This window comes from Chlamydotis macqueenii, chromosome 5 (assembly GCF_036417535.1).
Source record: "Chlamydotis macqueenii isolate bChlMac1 chromosome 5, bChlMac1.mat, whole genome shotgun sequence".
In the NCBI taxonomy this organism is placed as follows: domain Eukaryota; kingdom Metazoa; phylum Chordata; class Aves; order Otidiformes; family Otididae; genus Chlamydotis; species Chlamydotis macqueenii.
In genome coordinates, this window is record NC_141560.1 from 71,945,823 (window position 1) to 71,962,027 (window position 16,205).

Sequence of the window (16,205 nt, forward strand, 5' to 3'; positions counted from 1 at the left end):
TATGGAGTCCGTGCCCCAAAACGGATCTTCCGGAAATACCAGTGGCTCCTGAGGAACCCGGACAGCCGGCTGCAGAACCCCGATGCCCATCAGGACATCCCAGTGACCACCAGGTGGGCGCTGGGATGGGCTGGGCTGCGCTGCTGACTTCCAGCACCTTCCCCCCGCTTTCCGCACCAGCATCCATTTTCCAGCTCCGCTCACAGCTGCGCCAGGCTTTTCGTGTTCCAGAGAAAGTCACCTACCACTGCCAGGCTGCCAGCTTCTCCCTGTCCACAGCTGGCTCCCCATTGCTTCCCCACTTCCTTCCCTGGATGTTGGGGCACACCTTCTCCCTTCCCTCCCATTTCCACGGCCACGCAACACGAGCCGTATCCCCAGAGCAGCCTTTAACCGCCGTTTCTCCTTGCTCAGGATACGGATCGTGAACTTCATCCTGCAGAACACGGTGACGCCCGACCTCGGTAAGGAAACGGGGCCGAGCCTGGAGGCACGGCGAGGCTCCTGCCCCGCGGCAGGCGCGGGCATCCCCCCTGCCTTGCTCACCACCCTGGGGAGGATGAGGAAGGAGAAGGAAGCCAGGGCACAGCTCTGGGCACAGAAGTGCATTTGCTGCTGCATCCAGAGGCTGGGAGATTTGGACCGCAGGAAGCAGCAAGAGCCCTCTACCCCCTCTGCCCAAAGCCCTGGCCCCAGCTGCCCCCCGCCACTCTCCCGTGTCCCCAGGATCAGTGTCCATCCCCTTCGAACAGCTCAGCCTCTCCCAGGCACCTTGCTTGGGCCCCTCAAGGGCTCCCCGAAGGTTTGGGGTGATTCTGCCAGGCAGGGAGCACACGGGGCAAGGGCGAAGCTCCGCTGACCCTCTCCGCTCCGCCGCCAGAGAAGCTGCCCAGCCTGATGAAGAAGAAGGTCTTCGAGGCAATGTTTCCCCTGCACGAGGTGAGGCCGAGCTCGCAGGTGCCTGGCAGGAGAAGCTGGGGGAGGTGGGGAGACCTTTGGGCACCCGGGGCCACACCACGGCCCCTCCGGACGAGGGGCAGGACAAAGCTCCCGCCAGCAGCCCGGGAGCCGGGCTGGGGACCACGGCTGCCCTGATGCTCCGCTGCCCGACCAACTTCTCCGCTCTGCAGAAGGAAGAGGTGAGGGAATTCCTGAAGCAGAAGTGGGCTCGCTGGAGAGATCTGTTTTGCCAACAGCCGATTGAGAAGATCAGGTAACACGGGGGGGGGAAGGCACAGCAGATCCCAACCAAGGTCTCACCCCAAACCCAGAGCGCGCTCTGCCCCGTGCCAGGCTCCTGGTCTCGTTTCAGTCGTTAGTCCGAACCTGGCTTCTCTCCCACGCGCCGGGCTGTTCTGCAGCCCGCACAGCCCGGCCCCAGAGCACGTCTCCTCTTTCCCCCAGGTGCTATTTCGGCGAGAAGGTGGCCCTGTACTTCGCCTGGCTGGGCTGGTACACCTACCTGCTGGCCATCGCAGCGCTGGCCGGGCTGGTGGTCTTCGTGGCTGGGATCACCGTTTTCAGTTCCAGCCAGGTGAGGTAAGGCAGCCGGGCACGCCGGACACATGCCCCAGTCGCCCGCCGTCGCCACGCGGGCGGCTCTGCGCCGCCGTTACTCCATGGGTCCCTCTGCGCCCTTCTCTCAGCAAGGAGATTTGCGAGGCCAGCGACACCGTCATGTGCCCGCTCTGCGACCAGAAGTGCCCATTCTGGCTGCTCTCCGACACCTGCACCTACGCCAAGGTAGGCAGCCCCCTGCCCAGGGGGGCTGAGGGCAGCCATGGGGAAACTCCCGCCTGGCGCTGCTCCCACGCCCCTGGAAAGAAAAGCCGCCGCAGACACCGGCTGCGGCGCGCAGGAAAGCTCCGCTGGCCTCCGTGACGGGGAGGTGTAGCCAGACCACGGTCTCCATCACCGCCGAGGAAGAGTTTGCCACCCACCAGTCCCAGCGCCCACCCCCTCCCTGCCTTTCACCCCCCTGCAGCATCTTCACCCGTCCCGGGGCACCAGGGCGGCCAGAGGAGCGCCGAGGTCTCTCCCCAGACCCCGCGGGGCCACAGCCCTTGTCCCCATCACACTTCCTTCATCTTCCCCAGGTCACCCACATGATTGACAACGTGGGGACGGTGCTGTTCGCCATGTTCATGGCGATCTGGGGTAGGTAGCCATGTCCAGGGGCACTCAGCCTGCGAGAGGGAGCAGCCCGCCCTGGCTGGGGGGAGGAAAACAGGACACCGACACGGATCCACCATGCAGGGCTTTCCAGTCCATACCTCCTCCGCTTCCAGGGCCACCAGCTCCCACTGCAGGCAGGGCAAGGGACGAACCCACCCCAGCAGTTTCCTTCTGCTCCCAAACGCCCCTTGCCCGAGTGCAGGGTACCGGTTCCACCCAGAGGTGTATTCCTCACGAATCCAGCGCAACGCGGCTGGCTGGCACCGCGTGGACGCGCCCGCCGCAGCAGAACAGCCCCGGTGCTTACTGCGCCTCACGCCACGTCCCCCACGGACGCCAGAGCTGGCCTCCCAGTGAATGCCCCCCTGCACACCTCCATCCCCATCCCCTCGCGGGGCCCCACGCTCACTGCTGCGTGGCCAGGGTCCCTCCCGCTCGCCGAGATGCGCAGGGGGCTGCGGGTCCCTCACGGGCGGTCCGGGCAGATTGGCGGCACCACTACGCATTCCGCTCGGCGGGGCGGGGGGGCGGCCTCGCCTGCAGAGCCACCCCCGGGTGCCGCAGCGCTCCCGCCTTGTCCCCACAGCCACTGTGTTCCTGGAGCTGTGGAAGAGGCAGAGAGCCACCGTGGTCACCAACTGGGACCTGTACAGGTGGGATGAGGAAGAGGTGAGGATGGCACCTTTCCTGCCTCGCGCTCCCCTCGTCAGGGCAGGCACCAGCTGGGCCAATGGCAAGGACACGTCACAGGGACCTCCTTGTCCAGCTGGAGTCTCTGCAGATGTAGACAACTAATGGAGACACTGAAACACAGAGCAAAGCCAACATGCAGCAACCCCGGGCGAGTCCCGGGAGAGACAGGGCCCTCCAGAGCTTTAGCAGATGCTAGCCACCTCTCTGCATTGCTGGTCACCTCTCCACCTGCACGAGGGCTTGAACCCAACCGGGACTGGCCACGCCATTGTGGGTTGGGTTGGGTGTTTGTCCCCGTCCTTCCCTGGTGCTGCCCATCCCATGTGTCTGTTAGCACAAGGACCTCCGGACTGTCCACTGCCTGGGCACAGCTCTGCCAGATCCTTTCTTTCCCAATTTTGATGATTTTTTTTTTTTCCAGGAGGAGCTGGCTATGGAGCTGATCAATAATTTGCAGCACGAACCCCAGCAGTACCAGCACTCCTACTTCCGCAGCACCATCATACTCATCCTGGTTCTGGCGATGGTGTGTGCCGGGGTGAACATGGGAAGGTTCGGTCTCGGGGCACGGGGGCTTTCTTCCTCCCCTCCCTGCCCTGCTACAAGACCAGCACCTCAGAGCAGTGTCCTATGACCAGAGCAAAGGCAGAAACCGGGCTGTCAGAGCAGGGTCATGCCCATTACGAGGACCTAGGGCCTCCCTATGCTCACACCTCGCTGCGCTGATGGGAGAGGGCTGGCGGTCCTCAGGTGGGATGGAGCACGTGCCCTCCACGCACGGCTCCTCACCTCCCTGTTGCCCTCCTCCACAGATCGCCGTGCTGATCGGCATCGCCCACGCGCTGGTCATTTACCGGGTGATAGCAACGGCTCTCTTCACCCAGAGCGACTTCGAGTTCCTCCGCGAGCAGGCCAACACGATGGCAGTGATGACGGGGGCCGTGCTGCACTACATCACCATCGTCGTCATGACCAAGGTGTGAGGCAAGACATGGGGTGGGCAGCAGGTCCTCTTGCTTTTCCACCCCCAGCCCTCCCCTCTCATTTTGTTCCTCTCCCCCGCAGGTCAACAGGCGCGTGGCCCTCTACCTCTGTGACCTGGGTAAGGGAAACCGGGGGCCACCTCACACCCACAGCGCCGAGCTGCCCAGCAGGACCTGAATGCAGCCAGGCTCCTGGTCCCTTCTCCCCCCACCGTCACAAAGCATCTGCTGGGCAGCTCTTGCCACGCGGGCCCCCACGGGAGGCCAGCAGCCCCCCAGCACACAAGCTCACCTGCATCCAACACGCCAGCTGGCTGTCCCACACGCCAGCTGGCTGTCCCACAGCCACACTGCGCTTCGGAGGGGCAGTCACCCTACGGGGCTGGGACCCTGCGTGAGCAGGAAGCCACCACAGCTGCTTGCAACATGGTTTTCCTCCCAGTTGAAGGGCCCTTCTACCCCAGCGCGTGGCTCTGAGGGACCTCCCTGTTTAGCTGGGCTCAGGGGAAGGGCAAGGGAAGCTCCACGAGGGGCAGAGACCCTTCCACCCTTCAAAGGGCTGCTGTGGCATCCGAGGGGGAGCAGGGCAAGGCCCCACCGCTCCGTGACCATGCCCCTGCACCTCGCTCCCTCCCCCAGAGAAACCACGGACCTTCTCCCAGCGAGAGAACAACTTCACCGTGAAAATCTTCACCTTCCAGTTCTTCACAAACTTCTCTTCGCTTATCTACATCGCCTTCTTCCTGGGACGGTGAGCGGTGGCTGGGGGGGATCCTGGGTTTGGGGCATGCACCCCCAATTCTCTCCAGGGTCTCGGGACAGCCCAGTCCCCCTGCCTTCCCCGACAGGCACTGGGACCCCATTTGGGACCCCAGGAGGGCCATGACTTTTCCCCGTGGGCATGGCGGGCAGGGGAAGCCTGTCCACCAGTGCTGGGAGGATGATGCCCTCCGTCCTGCACCCCAATGTTCATCCAAGGGGGGCAGCCGCGGGGCTCAACAGGTATCGCTGTCCTTGCTCAGGATCAACGGCCACCCAGGGAACTACGTGCGCATTGCTGGCAAGTGGAGGCTGGAGGAGGTGAGGGACTCGTGGTGCGGGGTCAGAGAGCTTCTCAACAAGTCCTGCTCTTCCTTTCCCGCTGCCCAGCAAGGCTCTGGGAATCTCAGGGTCCCCCCCACAGTACCTGCCTCGGCCAAAGGGCCCCTCAGGCCGGGCCACCCTGCTCGCGGTGCACAACTCCCCTGCTCTCGTCCCCTGGCAGTGCCACCCCAGCGGCTGCATCACCGACCTCTTCATCCAGATGGCCATCATCATGCTGCTCAAGCAGACCATCAGCAACGTGATGGAGTATCTCGTCCCGTAAGCTCTCCTCCCGCCTGCCGCTCCTGCGCGTTCCCATCTCCTACAGAGAGGAGCCCGCTCTTTGGGCCAAGATCTCCTCGTCTCCCCTGCCCCAGGTCTCCGGGGCTGTCGGTGGCAGCAGCCCGGTCCCGCTGTCCCTCACGGGCAGCCGCACAAATCGCTCCCCCCCTTGCAGCTGGCTAGCCTACAAGCTGCGCAAGAAGCGGCAGCGCCCCAAGAAGAGAAGCATGATGTTGGGAGAGGAGGAGGAGGCCGAGGACCCCTGCAAGAGGCAGTGGCTGAGCAACTACCGACTCAACGAGGTCAACGTCTTCAGCTTGTTTGATGAGTTCTTGGAGATGGGTACGTAGGGGTTGAGCGAGGAGGGGAGCTGGGCAGAGCCGCGTGCCCGAAGAGCGCCTGATGCTGGGGAGCCCGTAGGAAGGGAGAGCTCTGAGAGCCAGCCCTGCTCCAGGAGCTCTGGCACGCCGGGGAGACAACTCCCAAAACAAGGGGGAGCAGGGAACCGCTGGCCTTGGGCCCCTGCCTGGGACCCTCCTCTCCTCCCGGGAGCACCAAGGCGATGGCTGTAGGGCCAGGGCAGCCCCTCTGCCTGGCAGGCTCAACCCCTGCGGGGTCCCCAGGACGGGTCTGCCTCCCCCCATCGCCCCGGCAAGGCCCTCTGACACCAGCCACAAAGCAGGACAAACCCAGAGAGCGTCACGGTCCTGCGGGACGTCCCCTCCGCGGTGACATCCCCCCAGTACCCGGCATGTTCCCCTCCGCAGTGATCCAGTACAGCTTCACCACCATTTTCGTGGCCGCCTTTCCCCTCGCCCCGCTGCTGGCGTTCTGCAACAACCTCTTCGAGATCCGCCTGGATGCCATCAAGATGATGCGGCTGAGCCGGCGCATGGTGCCCAGGAAGGCCAATGACATCGGTGAGATGGGGCTCGAGCAGCACCCTCCTTCCAGCCTGCTGCTTGGCTGAACAGAGCCAGCGCTAAGCCCCTTGCTCGGTGCCATGCCCCTGAGCATCCCTTCGCCCGGGACGGGTACCGCTTCCCCGCCGACTGCTCCTCTCCCGCAGGGATCTGGCTGCAGGTCCTGGAGGCCATCGGCATCCTGGCTGTCATCGGGAATGGGCTGGTGATCGCCATCACCTCCGACTTCATTCCCGCGCAGGTCTACAAGTACACGTACAGCCCCTGCATGGCAGGGAACAGCACCGGCGTGGAGTGAGTGTCCCCACGTCCCCGCCTGCCGCGGGGCTGCCAGTGCAGAGGCGCGAGGCCGCTGAGCGGTACCCCACAGCAGGGCTCACTGGCCAAGTTCAGTCAAACTGGACAGAAGCCTCAGAGATGTACATTGCCCCCAGGCTTTGTGAAAATGGGTAGCTAGGGAGAAGGGGAGAGCCCCAGACAGATGCTGGCTCCCCCAAAATGGGAGGCTACAGGCTGTGCTCAGCCATACTACGAGTCACCTGAGGATCCACACCCCAGGGAAACCTCAGAAACAAAAGCTGCAGGCAGCTCTGTAGCAACCAGAACCCTTTGGGTCCCCTAGAAGGGGGCAGCACGAGCAGCGCTGGGCCAGGGCGTGCCATGAGCCCCCGGCACGGCCGGGAACGGGGAGCAGCCCCCGCGCCGGCCGACATGCCCAGACATGCTCCTTCCCCGCAGCTGCCTGACCGGCTACATCAACCACAGCCTCTCCGTCTTCCGCACCCAGGACTTCGAGCCGCACACGCAGGTGCCCAAAACGCTGCCGGACCTCGGCAGGGACGAGATCAAGGAGTGCAGGTAACAGCAGCCCGCAGCCATCGCGCAGGAGCGCTCCCCGCCCACCGAGCCCCTCAAGGGCTTGGAGCAAGGCTCCGCTCGGACCCTCGCGGTGGGAGCCGAGGCAGGGTGCAACGCCCAGAGCCCGGGGAGCCTGGGCTGGCACCAACGGGGCTGCGCCACAGGTACCGGGATTACCGGAACGCCGACGACTACAGCTACACGGTCCAGTTCTGGCACATCTTCGCCGCCCGGCTCGCCTTCCTCATCCTCTTTGAGGTGAGAGCCCAGGGAGGCAGCAGGGGCAACTGGGGGGACAGCGGTGGGGGGAAGGCGCTGGGCCCACGCCGCCGGCACGGGCCAGGTTAACCTCGTGGCCCCCGCGCTTCCCACAGCACGTGGCTCTGTGCGTCAAACTGATCGCAGCCTGGTACGTCCCCGACGTCCCTCAGTCGGTCAAGAACGAATTTCTGGACAGAAAACACAGCAGCCTCCGCAAAGAGCTGAGGTGGGTGATGCCCCCCAAGGTGCCCAGGGGCGGCTGTGCTCAGAGGGGGCACGGCCCCCGGCAGACCCCATCCCTCCAGAGCCCCAACCAGGCTGTTGCCCACCACCACAGTCATGGAGCTCCTGTCCGCGGGCCAGCCTCTGCTGCCTGGGACCCACAGCAGAAACCGGCCTTTTTAAGATGGGCTGCACCACCCATAAACGAGCATCCCCTTCCCCCGCGCCCCCGGCCTCGCCCCCCAGCCCAGGTGCCCGGCTTTCGGGCCCTCATGGCCGGTAACCAGCCCCACCTGAGGCACCTCGGCACTGGGGCTCAGCACAGGAAGGGTCTGCGGGGCTTTGGCTTGTCCTTCAGGAAAAGGAAAGCTCCGAGTTAAAACAAGGAGGAATTTTGCCCAATTTTTCCATTTAAACATTGTTTAAAAAAAAAAAAATGAAGTATTTCATCTGGAAACAGAACCAACATAGCTGAGAGCCACAGGCTGGGCCACCCTGGTGCTGCTGCCCTCCACGGCCCAAGCCCCGCTTTGGAGGAGGGCTCAGCCTGCCCCTCCTCACGGCCACCCTGTCCCAGCCGGTACCCCAAAACCTGGGCGAGAGCCGAGCCGAGCGGGGCTCGGGGAGCACCACGTTGCCACAGTCCAGCTTTCCGGCTCCGCCTTCCCACTGACGAGGGATTTCCCAAAAGAGGGATGTTCCACAAGCAGCATGTCATTCTTCCGCGTTTATTTTTGGCAAAAGGCCCTCTTCTCACTCTAAATATTTTTCCATACCCCCCCCCACTGCTTCGACCAGTTCCCGTCCACAGCAGTGCTCTCCTTTCTCCCCAGCATGATGGAGTACTCCACCGAGGTGTAGCCGCCGCTCCCCGAGAACGAGGAACACGGACTAGAGCCCCCTCCCCAGCCCGGCAGTGCCGCGGGCGCAGAGGGACCCGCGCCGCACCGCCCGCGGAGACAGGAGCCGGGCTGGACCCGAGCTGGGAAGCGCCAACGTGGCGGTGGCTTCGCGGGAGCAGGGTGCTTTCCGCCCTGCATGGCTGCGAGGAGGAAGCCGCGGCAGAGCCGGGGACGGCGCCAGCCCAGCACGCCGAGGCACGGGGGAAGAGCTGCGGCACTCCGGACAAACCACGGAGCAGCATCCACTCATGGGCGGGCGCGACACTGGTCTGCAGGGGATGACCTGGCTTCGTCGTCAGCCACGGCCTTAACGCGCCGCTCGGCATCACCGGAAAAGCCGGTTACCTCGATCCAGCTTCCCTCTCCGGCCCTTGTTTTTTGCACTTTGTCCCCTTTTTCCTCTGCCTTCGGTGACCTCCCAGCTCTTGCACCACCGAGACACGGAGTCCTTCTGCTGTCACCACTCGGTGTTTTGTCCTGGGCTCAGCCCAGCCTCTGCCGCTGCCCCCACACCCCCGGTCGTGCCCAGCCGAGCCCCTGCCAGCACAATCCTAAATAAACCTCGCACCCGTGCGGAGGCAGGCGGCCTGACCTTCAGCTGCCGTCGGGCCACTGCATTCACAGTGGTGTCAGCCCTGTGTCCCTCCTTTGCCATCCACACCACCCCAAATCATCCCCCAAACCTCGTTTCGCCTGAGCGCAGGTAACCGGAGCAGGCGGGAGCCGAGCCGGCTGCGCGGAGCCCGGAGCCGGGGCTGAGCGTGGGCGCCGGCACTCGGCCACGCACGGTGGGAAAACCACCCCCGAGCTGCACAGAACGTCCCGGGTGACGGGGCTAGCGAGGCTCATCTCTTCTTCCGAAACACGACCTGGCAGCCCGCGTCCCGGCCCCGCCAGCCTCCTGTTCCTGGCTGGGCCGCCCCCTTGCCCCCGGCTCCGCAGACCGAAGGGTTTTGTCCGGGCAGAGCGCTGGGGTTGCACCCGGGGCTGGGCTGGTGCCACAGCCAGCACCTCCACTTCCCGAATACACGGGCATTCCCGCCCCTCGGCTCCACTCTCCGCCGTGTCTGCCTTTAGCGAGCGGGTTACCAGCGTTACTCGTGCTCCGGGAACGACACCTCCGTTCCGCGCGGCCTGGGAACGACGTGCCCTCAGACACGGGGCTCCACTCCACGTGGGCTGGGGGAGCAGCCCCCCGACACCCCGTGAGACGCCCCGCACACCTTACGCCAGGCCCGCGCGGCCCGGCTGAGCCGGGCCTGCAGTACGGGGAACCGGCTTTTCACTGCGTTCCGGTCAATGAGGAAGGCAGTACCACGGGACCGGCGACGGCAGCTCGGTCCCCGGCGCTCTGGCGTCCCAGGGCAAACCACCGCGGCGTTTCAAGGCGTTAGAGCCTTTTCTCTTTACCAGAGACGGGAAAGCTTTGACAGGTTTGTAAGTCTCGCCCCCATCCCCTGCTCTGCAAAATCACAACAGCAGCCTCGCTGTGCTGGCGGTGGATTTTGGGCGTAGACTGGGTAACACGCGGGAGCTGCAAGGGTGCCACAGCGTGAACAGGTGTGCGGTTCCTTCTCCGTCATACCGGTACCACGGGGTGGCTCAAGGAGAGGAGACCCCAACCTGCCCACGGGCACAGCCGCCGGCTGCCCGGCCCCGCTGCACCTCCCTCCGTTGGTGACTCGCCTGAACGAAGCCTGAGAGTGTCGAGTTTGCCAGTGCTCAGCAAACCGTGGCCCCAAAGTGCAGGATCTGCCCAGGGCGCTGCGTTGAGCAACACCCCCAGACCCCCCAGCGCGAGCCCCCGGCTGCCGCCGCGCCCTGGGGAGCTGGTGCTGCCGGTGGGTGCAGGTTTTGTCTTGCCCTGACACCTCCGTGGGCTTTTCCAGGCACGGAGAACCGGAATGATTCCTCCCCAGCCTCGTGCAACGCGTGCGTGCCCGGCTCCCCGGGGCCGCTGGGCCAGCAGGCTCGGTGGGTTGCCTTCCCCTCTTCTTTTTCCCTCTTTTTTTTTAAATCTTTTTTTTTCCCCTCCCCTAAAGCCGGAGTTATTTATTTTTTTCCCGCACAGGTTCAGGTGGAGCCGGAGGTGGAGCAGCAGGAGGGACGGCCAAGCCCTCCTGTGAGCCTGGCGCCCGGCGATTGGGGCAGCGGGAGAGCGCGGCGAAGGGCAGGGGCTGAACCGGGAGCGGGAGAATAAATAAATAAATTATTTTTTTAGAAAAGGAGAAAAAAACAGCACTGCTCCGGCAGGTGCAGTCGGCTCAAGCGGCGCACGGGGGAGGCGGCTGGCGGGAAGCCTGCGGCCGAGGCAGCGGGGGAAGCTCGGAAGGTAAACGCAGCTCTCCTCCGCTTCGCGCCCCGCGCCGACGCGGGGTCGGCAGGGTTTCGCCCTCGCCCCGCGAGCCCCGCTGCTCTCCCCCGGCTCCCTGCCCCGCTCGCTGCCCCGGCCACGCAGCCCTGCGGGTCGCCCCTGCCTCGCCTTCCCCGGCGGGATGCTGCAGCCCAGCCACCGCCTGCCGCCGCGCAGCTGGGAACGCCGAAATACGGGGGTGTCCCCAGCTCCAGGACGTAGGAAAGGGGAGTGTGCTGCTGCCCGTTAGCCCTGCTCCTCCCTCCCCCAGCCCCGCACCCGGCTGCCCTTCGGGCGTCCCTCGCCAGTTCGTGTCCCAGAGCAAATGGTGCCGCTGGCTGCCCCTCTCCACGGGGCCGGGGCGGTTTTGGGGCCTCCCTGAGCTCTCCAGCCAGTCTGCATCCGGTTGGGGCTTCCTTACTTCCGACCGTCCGAGCGAAATGACGGACGAGCGACCCATCGGGCAGGACGAAGAGAGGCAGAGCGTCCCCGCCGGGCACAGATCGCCCCGCGCCAGCCTGGTGCAGCGTCTCCATCCCCTTCCCCACGGGAAAGCCGGGGGGGCTGGCTCCTCTCGTCCCTCGCTCTTCCCTCCCTGGGCACGGAGAAACCCCGTTAATAAATACTTCAGGTGCAAATCGCCCTCCAGCTGCTCGGGCTGAACGCGTTACGAGCGTCCCTCGCGTACCTTGACCCCCACTTCCACCCCGCGCCTGGCACTGACGCTGCTGTGCCAAAGGGAAGCCGTGTCCCTGTTCAGGGCAGAGCAGCGCCACAGAACTCCCCCTTCCCCTTCCCCTTCCCCTTCCGCACCGCGTGTTCGCCTGGGACGAGCCCGGCCCCAGCAGCCCCGCCGTTACCCACAACCGGTTTGCAACCCAGAGCCGCGAAGCTCTGGGGCAGAGGCAGCGAGAGGGGTTTGGTTTTTTCCAGTGCTGCCGGCCCAGCACTTACGCTGGACGTGTTTACGGTTCTGCTCCCGTGCAGAAACGCAGGCAACGTGACGTCCTTGTTGTTCCCACGCCGGCCGCAGCGGACACACCGCCCGCACCAGGGCCCTGCGGGTGCCTGGGGCGGAGGAGCCCGACTGCTCCCGGTGCCCTGCGCGCCGCTGCGGTTTACCCGTGGGGTGTCCTCCCTGGCCCCGCTCATCCCGCTGGACTATTGCGGTGGCACCGCGCCAGTTGCACGATGCTGTGGGAACGGTCCCCCGGCCACCGTTGCCCCCGTGCGCGGCTACGCCTCTCGCAGGGCGCCGAGCCTCCCAGCGCGCTGGGCTCGGCTCAACACTACGAAAGCTCACGAGATAAGAAGCTGTGTTGCTATAAATAGACCGCCCCGCTGTTTAATTAGCAATTTCAACGGGCACGCCGGGCTGGAAGCAGCACTGCGGCCGAGACGGGGTGCTGGTGGCACAAAGAGTTGTCCCGCTGAGCCCTCCAGACGCAGCGGCGCGGGCAGCTCGCTGGGGTTTCATAGGGACGCGGTGCACTGCCCGCGGCTGAGCTGCGGCCGCGGCTCGTTTCGCCTCGCTGGGCTCTGGTTTGAGCCGAAGCCACGTTTCCAACGTCCCGCAGCCCCCGGTTGGTCATTAATCACCTCCTGCCCGCAAACCCACGGTGGGGAACGCCAGGCCACGAGTCCGTGCTGCGCAGGGAGGGCAGGTGACGCAGCAGCCACCGAGCCGCGGTGGGGACGTGGCTTTGGCTTTACCCCGGAGCGGCACCCGCCGTCCCCTGGCCCAAATCGCTGCGGGGAGCGGTGGGGACCGCTGAGGCGCTCGCTGTGCCAGCCCAGCCCAGAGCAGCCAGCGCTCACAGAGCTGTTTCCCATCTCTTCCAGGCCCAGCCCGCCCTGCTGCGGCGGCAGGCGGACTTCGCCCTCCCGGAAGCCGCCGCGACGCAGGCAGCCCGCCGGGGATGCGGGCAGCTGCCCTGCGCATCGCCTGAGCACGCCATGGCAGGTAGGCTGCGAAACCGAAACTTTCCCCTCTTTGCAGCTCGCGGGACCCCTCGCTCACGGGCATGGCAGGGGTTCCTGCTCGCTGCTCTGCCTTCGCCCCGTAGGGCAGCGAGGGTCCGGCCCAGCCCTGAAAACCGGCTCGGCTTGTTGGAACACAGCCGCAAGCGCCGCCCGCTGCCAGACCCCCATGGCAGAGCTTGTTTTTCTGGGGAAGCTGGGATGGCTCCAACAGTTCCCCCCGCAGCCAGGAGCTGGATCAGTTTTCCCATCCCAAATCCCCTTCCTGCTGTGCCCCCAGACCTTTGCAGCGTGCCCCCCAAAGTCCTCGTCCCAGCTGCCAACGAGACACTGGAGCTGGCGCTGGGGAGCCAGGTAGCGCTGAACTGCACGGTGCGCTGGGCGGCCGCCGAGCGCTGCGAGCCCGTCCCCGCCTGGAGCAAGGACGGGCAGTGGCTGGGCAGCGAGAGCAGCCAGGACACCGCCTGGTAAGGAGCCTGCCCAGGGTACGTCCCTCCGTCCGTCGGGGTGGGTCACCGCACGGCCCAGCTCACGGCGGCCCCATCTCCCCCCAGGTTTGCCCAAAATGCCTCGGAACGGCTCCTCGCCAGCATCCTGCAGCTCAACCTCACGCACGACGCCGACTTTGGGGTGTTCGCCTGCTGGGTCAGCAACGCCACGGCCACCTTCACCCTGCGGCGAGTGGGTAGGGACATGCTGGGGACAGCGAGGGGCGCGTCCAAGGAGGACCTGCTTGCGGAGGGCAGGAGCGGCAGCCCCACGGGGATCATCGCTGCCTCTCCCACCGCAAACCCACACTAAACCCCGAGAAGCTGTGCCGGGGGCCGCCGGCCGTGCTTACCGTGCCCAACCCTGTCCTTGCAGAGGCGGCAGGGCACGCGCCCGCGGTGCTGGCAGCCCTCCTGGTCCTGGCGCTCCTGGTGCTCCTGGCCGGGCTCTACGTGCGGTGCCGCCTGAGCGTGCTCCTCTGGTACCGGGACCGCTACGGCGAGCTGGAGATCAACGGTGAGGCGCCGCAGAGGGGCACGGCAGCGGTGCCCTCCTTGGGAAAAGCCTCCCCAGCATCACACCCCCCTTTCCCCGTGGCTCTCCCCAGACGGGAAGCTGTACGACGCCTACGTCTCCCACGCCACCGCCCCGGATGACCGAAAGTTTGTGCACTTCATCGTGAAGCCGCAGCTGGAGAACCGCTATGGCTACAAGCTGTTCCTGGACGAGCAGACCATCCTGCCCAACTCAGGTAGGCGCTGGACCCGCGCCGGGTCAGGCACAGGGGTGACGCCAGCCCCCGGGGGCTTCACATCCCTTTGCCTGCAGAGCCCTCGGCCGACCTGATCATGAACGTGAGCCGGTGCCGGCGGCTCATCGTGGTCCTCTCCGTCGCGTACCTGGAACAAGACTGGTGCAACAGCAGCTTCAGGTAGGAGCAGCTCCCGGCGGAGAGGAGCCAGCGGGCCCTTCGCCCTCTGCCACATGCCTGTCTCACAGGGAAGGGCTTTGGAGGCTGCTGGAGCTTTCCAAGAAACCCATCTTCATCGTCTTCGAGAGCCAGTACCAGGAGATCGCCCACCCTGCCATCAGCCTGCTGAAGCAGTACCGCAGCGCGGTCACCTTGCTGGTGTGGCGAGCCAGCTCCATGGTGAGAGCCCAGCAGCACCCCGTCCCGCCGGCACCCCCACTTCCATCCCCGGCACCCCCTTCGTGTCAGCCTCCCTGCAGCGCTCCGGGGCTGCTCCCTGTGCCCCAGTCCTCCCAAAAAGCAGGTTGGGGCACTCGGCTTTTGGAGGCAATTTTTAAAAACCAACCAAAACAGCCCTAGACCCGGTGCTCGCTCCCCAGAGCTGCGCGGTCCTGTGCCCCGTGCCGCTCCGGGGTCTCCCTGGCCGAGGCGCCGGGGTGAAGGCTCAGCTCTCGGGGCGAAGCTTTGGGCTGTGGCTGCCATGGCCATTTTGGGGCCAGGCTGGAGCTGGAGCCCTCGGGAGCTTTTCGGCAGGTCGGGCCGGTTTCTCCAGCAGCGTGCGGGCACGCTGCCACGCCGGGAGCACTGCCCTCACCTTGGCTGAGCTCCCAGTGCCGGGAAGAGCGAGCCGAGCCCCACAAAGCCTTCCCCAGCACCGTGCGGGGCCGGCCTTGGCTTTGTGGGGGGTCCCAGCGCGGATCACCTCCTCCCTGCCCCGTGCAGACCCCGTCGTCCGACTTCTGGAAGGAGCTGCGCCTGGCCCTGCCGCGCAAGGTGTCCTTCCAGGGGACCGCGGGGGACCCGCAGACCCAGCTGCAGGAGGACAAGGACCCCATGCTGATCCTGCACAGCAGCTGCCCCGACAGCAGCACAGACCTCCACCCGGACGGGGACCTCGGTACAGGTCCTTGTCCCGCGCTGCTTCTCTCGGGGGGACAGATGTGCACTGGGGATCACCTTTGGGCTTTGCGTCCCCCTCCCATGGGGGTCAGCCCCTTCCCCACCCCCTAAACCCTCTCTCCCTGCGCCTTCCAGGCCTCCGAGGGTGCGTTTTCAGAAGCCCTCCGCCTCCCCGCCTCGGCGGCCCCCGCGCTCCCACGGCGTCGGCTGCCGGCACCATGGAGGACGCGCAGCCGAGGGATGGCCAGAGACCCGAGCTCGACGTCTCGGACCTGGGATCACGAAACTATGGTGCCCGCACGGACTTCTACTGCCTGGTGACGGAGGACGACATCTGAGCGGGGCCGCGCGTACCCAGGTCATGGCCAGAGGAGCGCGGGCTGTACGACGGGACCAAAGCCAAGGTCTCAGTGAGAGCGACAGGAGCGGGCTCCTTCCAGCGGCACGCTCCGTGGTGGAGAACCATCACCAGGGGACAGCCCTGCCCATAGTGCTGGGCCCCCTCCCTCGCCATGGGCAGCAGGGACATTTTTCCTGTGTGATGGAAAAGCGTTGGGATGGGTGAGGCTCTCTGCGATGCAACGCGCCCCTGCCCCAGTTCAGCGGCTGGGAAATGTCCGACGGGAGCGGCTGCGGCAGCCTCTCCCACACGGAAACGCCCGTAGCAATAAAAAGCTGCTGCTCCAAGTGGGTCTCGTCCATCTGCGGGGACCTGGGTGCCACCGGCGAGTCTCTCCCCACCGTGGGCAGTGGGGCAGGTGGTGCTGTGCCGCGTCCCATCCCTGTGCCAGCGTCCCCGCCACGCTGACTTGGAGCGACGCCGGGTCGGGGCGATGGCACCACAGGGTGAGCTGGCCCGCAGGCCGGTGTCCCGTGGGGTCCTCTCCTCCACGCCCATGTGCCGGCCAAGCAGGGAGGCAAGTGGGCATCGCTCAAGGCCTTTATTTCGGGGATACACAGGGCTGGGGAGTTTGTACACGGGGAGCCGGGAGACAGACGCGCCGTGACGCCCCAGCCCGCACCGTGACACCCCAGCCCGCACTGCGCCGGGTGCCGGTACGCCGGAGGGACCCACCAGCCCCGGACACAGCCCCTCCCGGCAGCGCCGCCCAGTCGCCCGCACCCTCCCAC

At 65.9% G+C, this 16,205-nt stretch overlaps 2 protein-coding genes across 4 annotated transcripts; both read left to right on the top strand.

The window, feature by feature from the left end:
- The first annotated feature begins 414 nt into the window (after positions 1-414).
- Positions 415-9,070, top strand: ANO9 (anoctamin 9). The gene is made up of 20 exons (XM_086748904.1): positions 415-464; positions 881-939; positions 1,131-1,213; positions 1,405-1,539; positions 1,647-1,743; positions 2,097-2,157; positions 2,762-2,844; positions 3,290-3,394; positions 3,681-3,845; positions 3,934-3,970; positions 4,491-4,602; positions 4,874-4,931; positions 5,116-5,213; positions 5,392-5,558; positions 5,984-6,136; positions 6,286-6,433; positions 6,878-6,997; positions 7,162-7,255; positions 7,372-7,484; positions 8,314-9,070. Exons 2-20 carry the CDS (start codon positions 898-900, stop codon positions 8,339-8,341), a joined length of 1,899 nt encoding a protein of 632 aa, XP_086605030.1. The 5' UTR covers positions 415-464; positions 881-897; the 3' UTR covers positions 8,342-9,070.
- A 1,214-nt stretch (positions 9,071-10,284) lies between these two features.
- On the top strand, positions 10,285-15,759 carry SIGIRR (single Ig and TIR domain containing). 3 transcript variants are annotated; one of them, XM_086749044.1, is made up of 10 exons: positions 10,285-10,714; positions 12,578-12,698; positions 12,996-13,182; positions 13,270-13,400; positions 13,580-13,720; positions 13,812-13,955; positions 14,033-14,135; positions 14,204-14,354; positions 14,898-15,072; positions 15,210-15,759. In XM_086749044.1, exons 2-10 carry the CDS (start codon positions 12,692-12,694, stop codon positions 15,410-15,412), a joined length of 1,242 nt encoding a protein of 413 aa, XP_086605170.1. In that variant the 5' UTR covers positions 10,285-10,714; positions 12,578-12,691; the 3' UTR covers positions 15,413-15,759. The 3 variants fall into 3 exon arrangements, with proteins under 3 accessions (XP_086605170.1, XP_086605168.1, XP_086605169.1); XM_086749042.1 differs by having other exon boundaries at positions 10,299-10,714; positions 14,898-15,078; XM_086749043.1 differs by lacking the exon at positions 10,285-10,714 and adding an exon at positions 12,194-12,318 and having other exon boundaries at positions 14,898-15,078.
- The last annotated feature ends 446 nt before the right edge of the window (positions 15,760-16,205 follow it).

What these genes read in the sequence shown, in the direction of transcription:
- ANO9 (XM_086748904.1), top strand. Translation starts at nt 898, where the DNA reads ATGAAGAAGAAGGTCTTCGAGGCAATGTTTCCCCTGCACGAG. An exon ending in GTGATGGAGTATCTCGTCCC is followed by an intron (nt 5,214 to 5,391) that starts GTAAGCTCTCCT and finishes CCCCCCTTGCAG; the next exon opens with CTGGCTAGCCTACAAGCTGC. An exon ending in CAGGAAGGCCAATGACATCG is followed by an intron (nt 6,137 to 6,285) that starts GTGAGATGGGGC and finishes CCTCTCCCGCAG; the next exon opens with GGATCTGGCTGCAGGTCCTG.
- SIGIRR (XM_086749042.1), top strand. An exon ending in GACCATCCTGCCCAACTCAG is followed by an intron (nt 13,956 to 14,032) that starts GTAGGCGCTGGA and finishes CTTTGCCTGCAG; the next exon opens with AGCCCTCGGCCGACCTGATC. An exon ending in TGTGGCGAGCCAGCTCCATG is followed by an intron (nt 14,355 to 14,897) that starts GTGAGAGCCCAG and finishes TGCCCCGTGCAG; the next exon opens with ACCCCGTCGTCCGACTTCTG.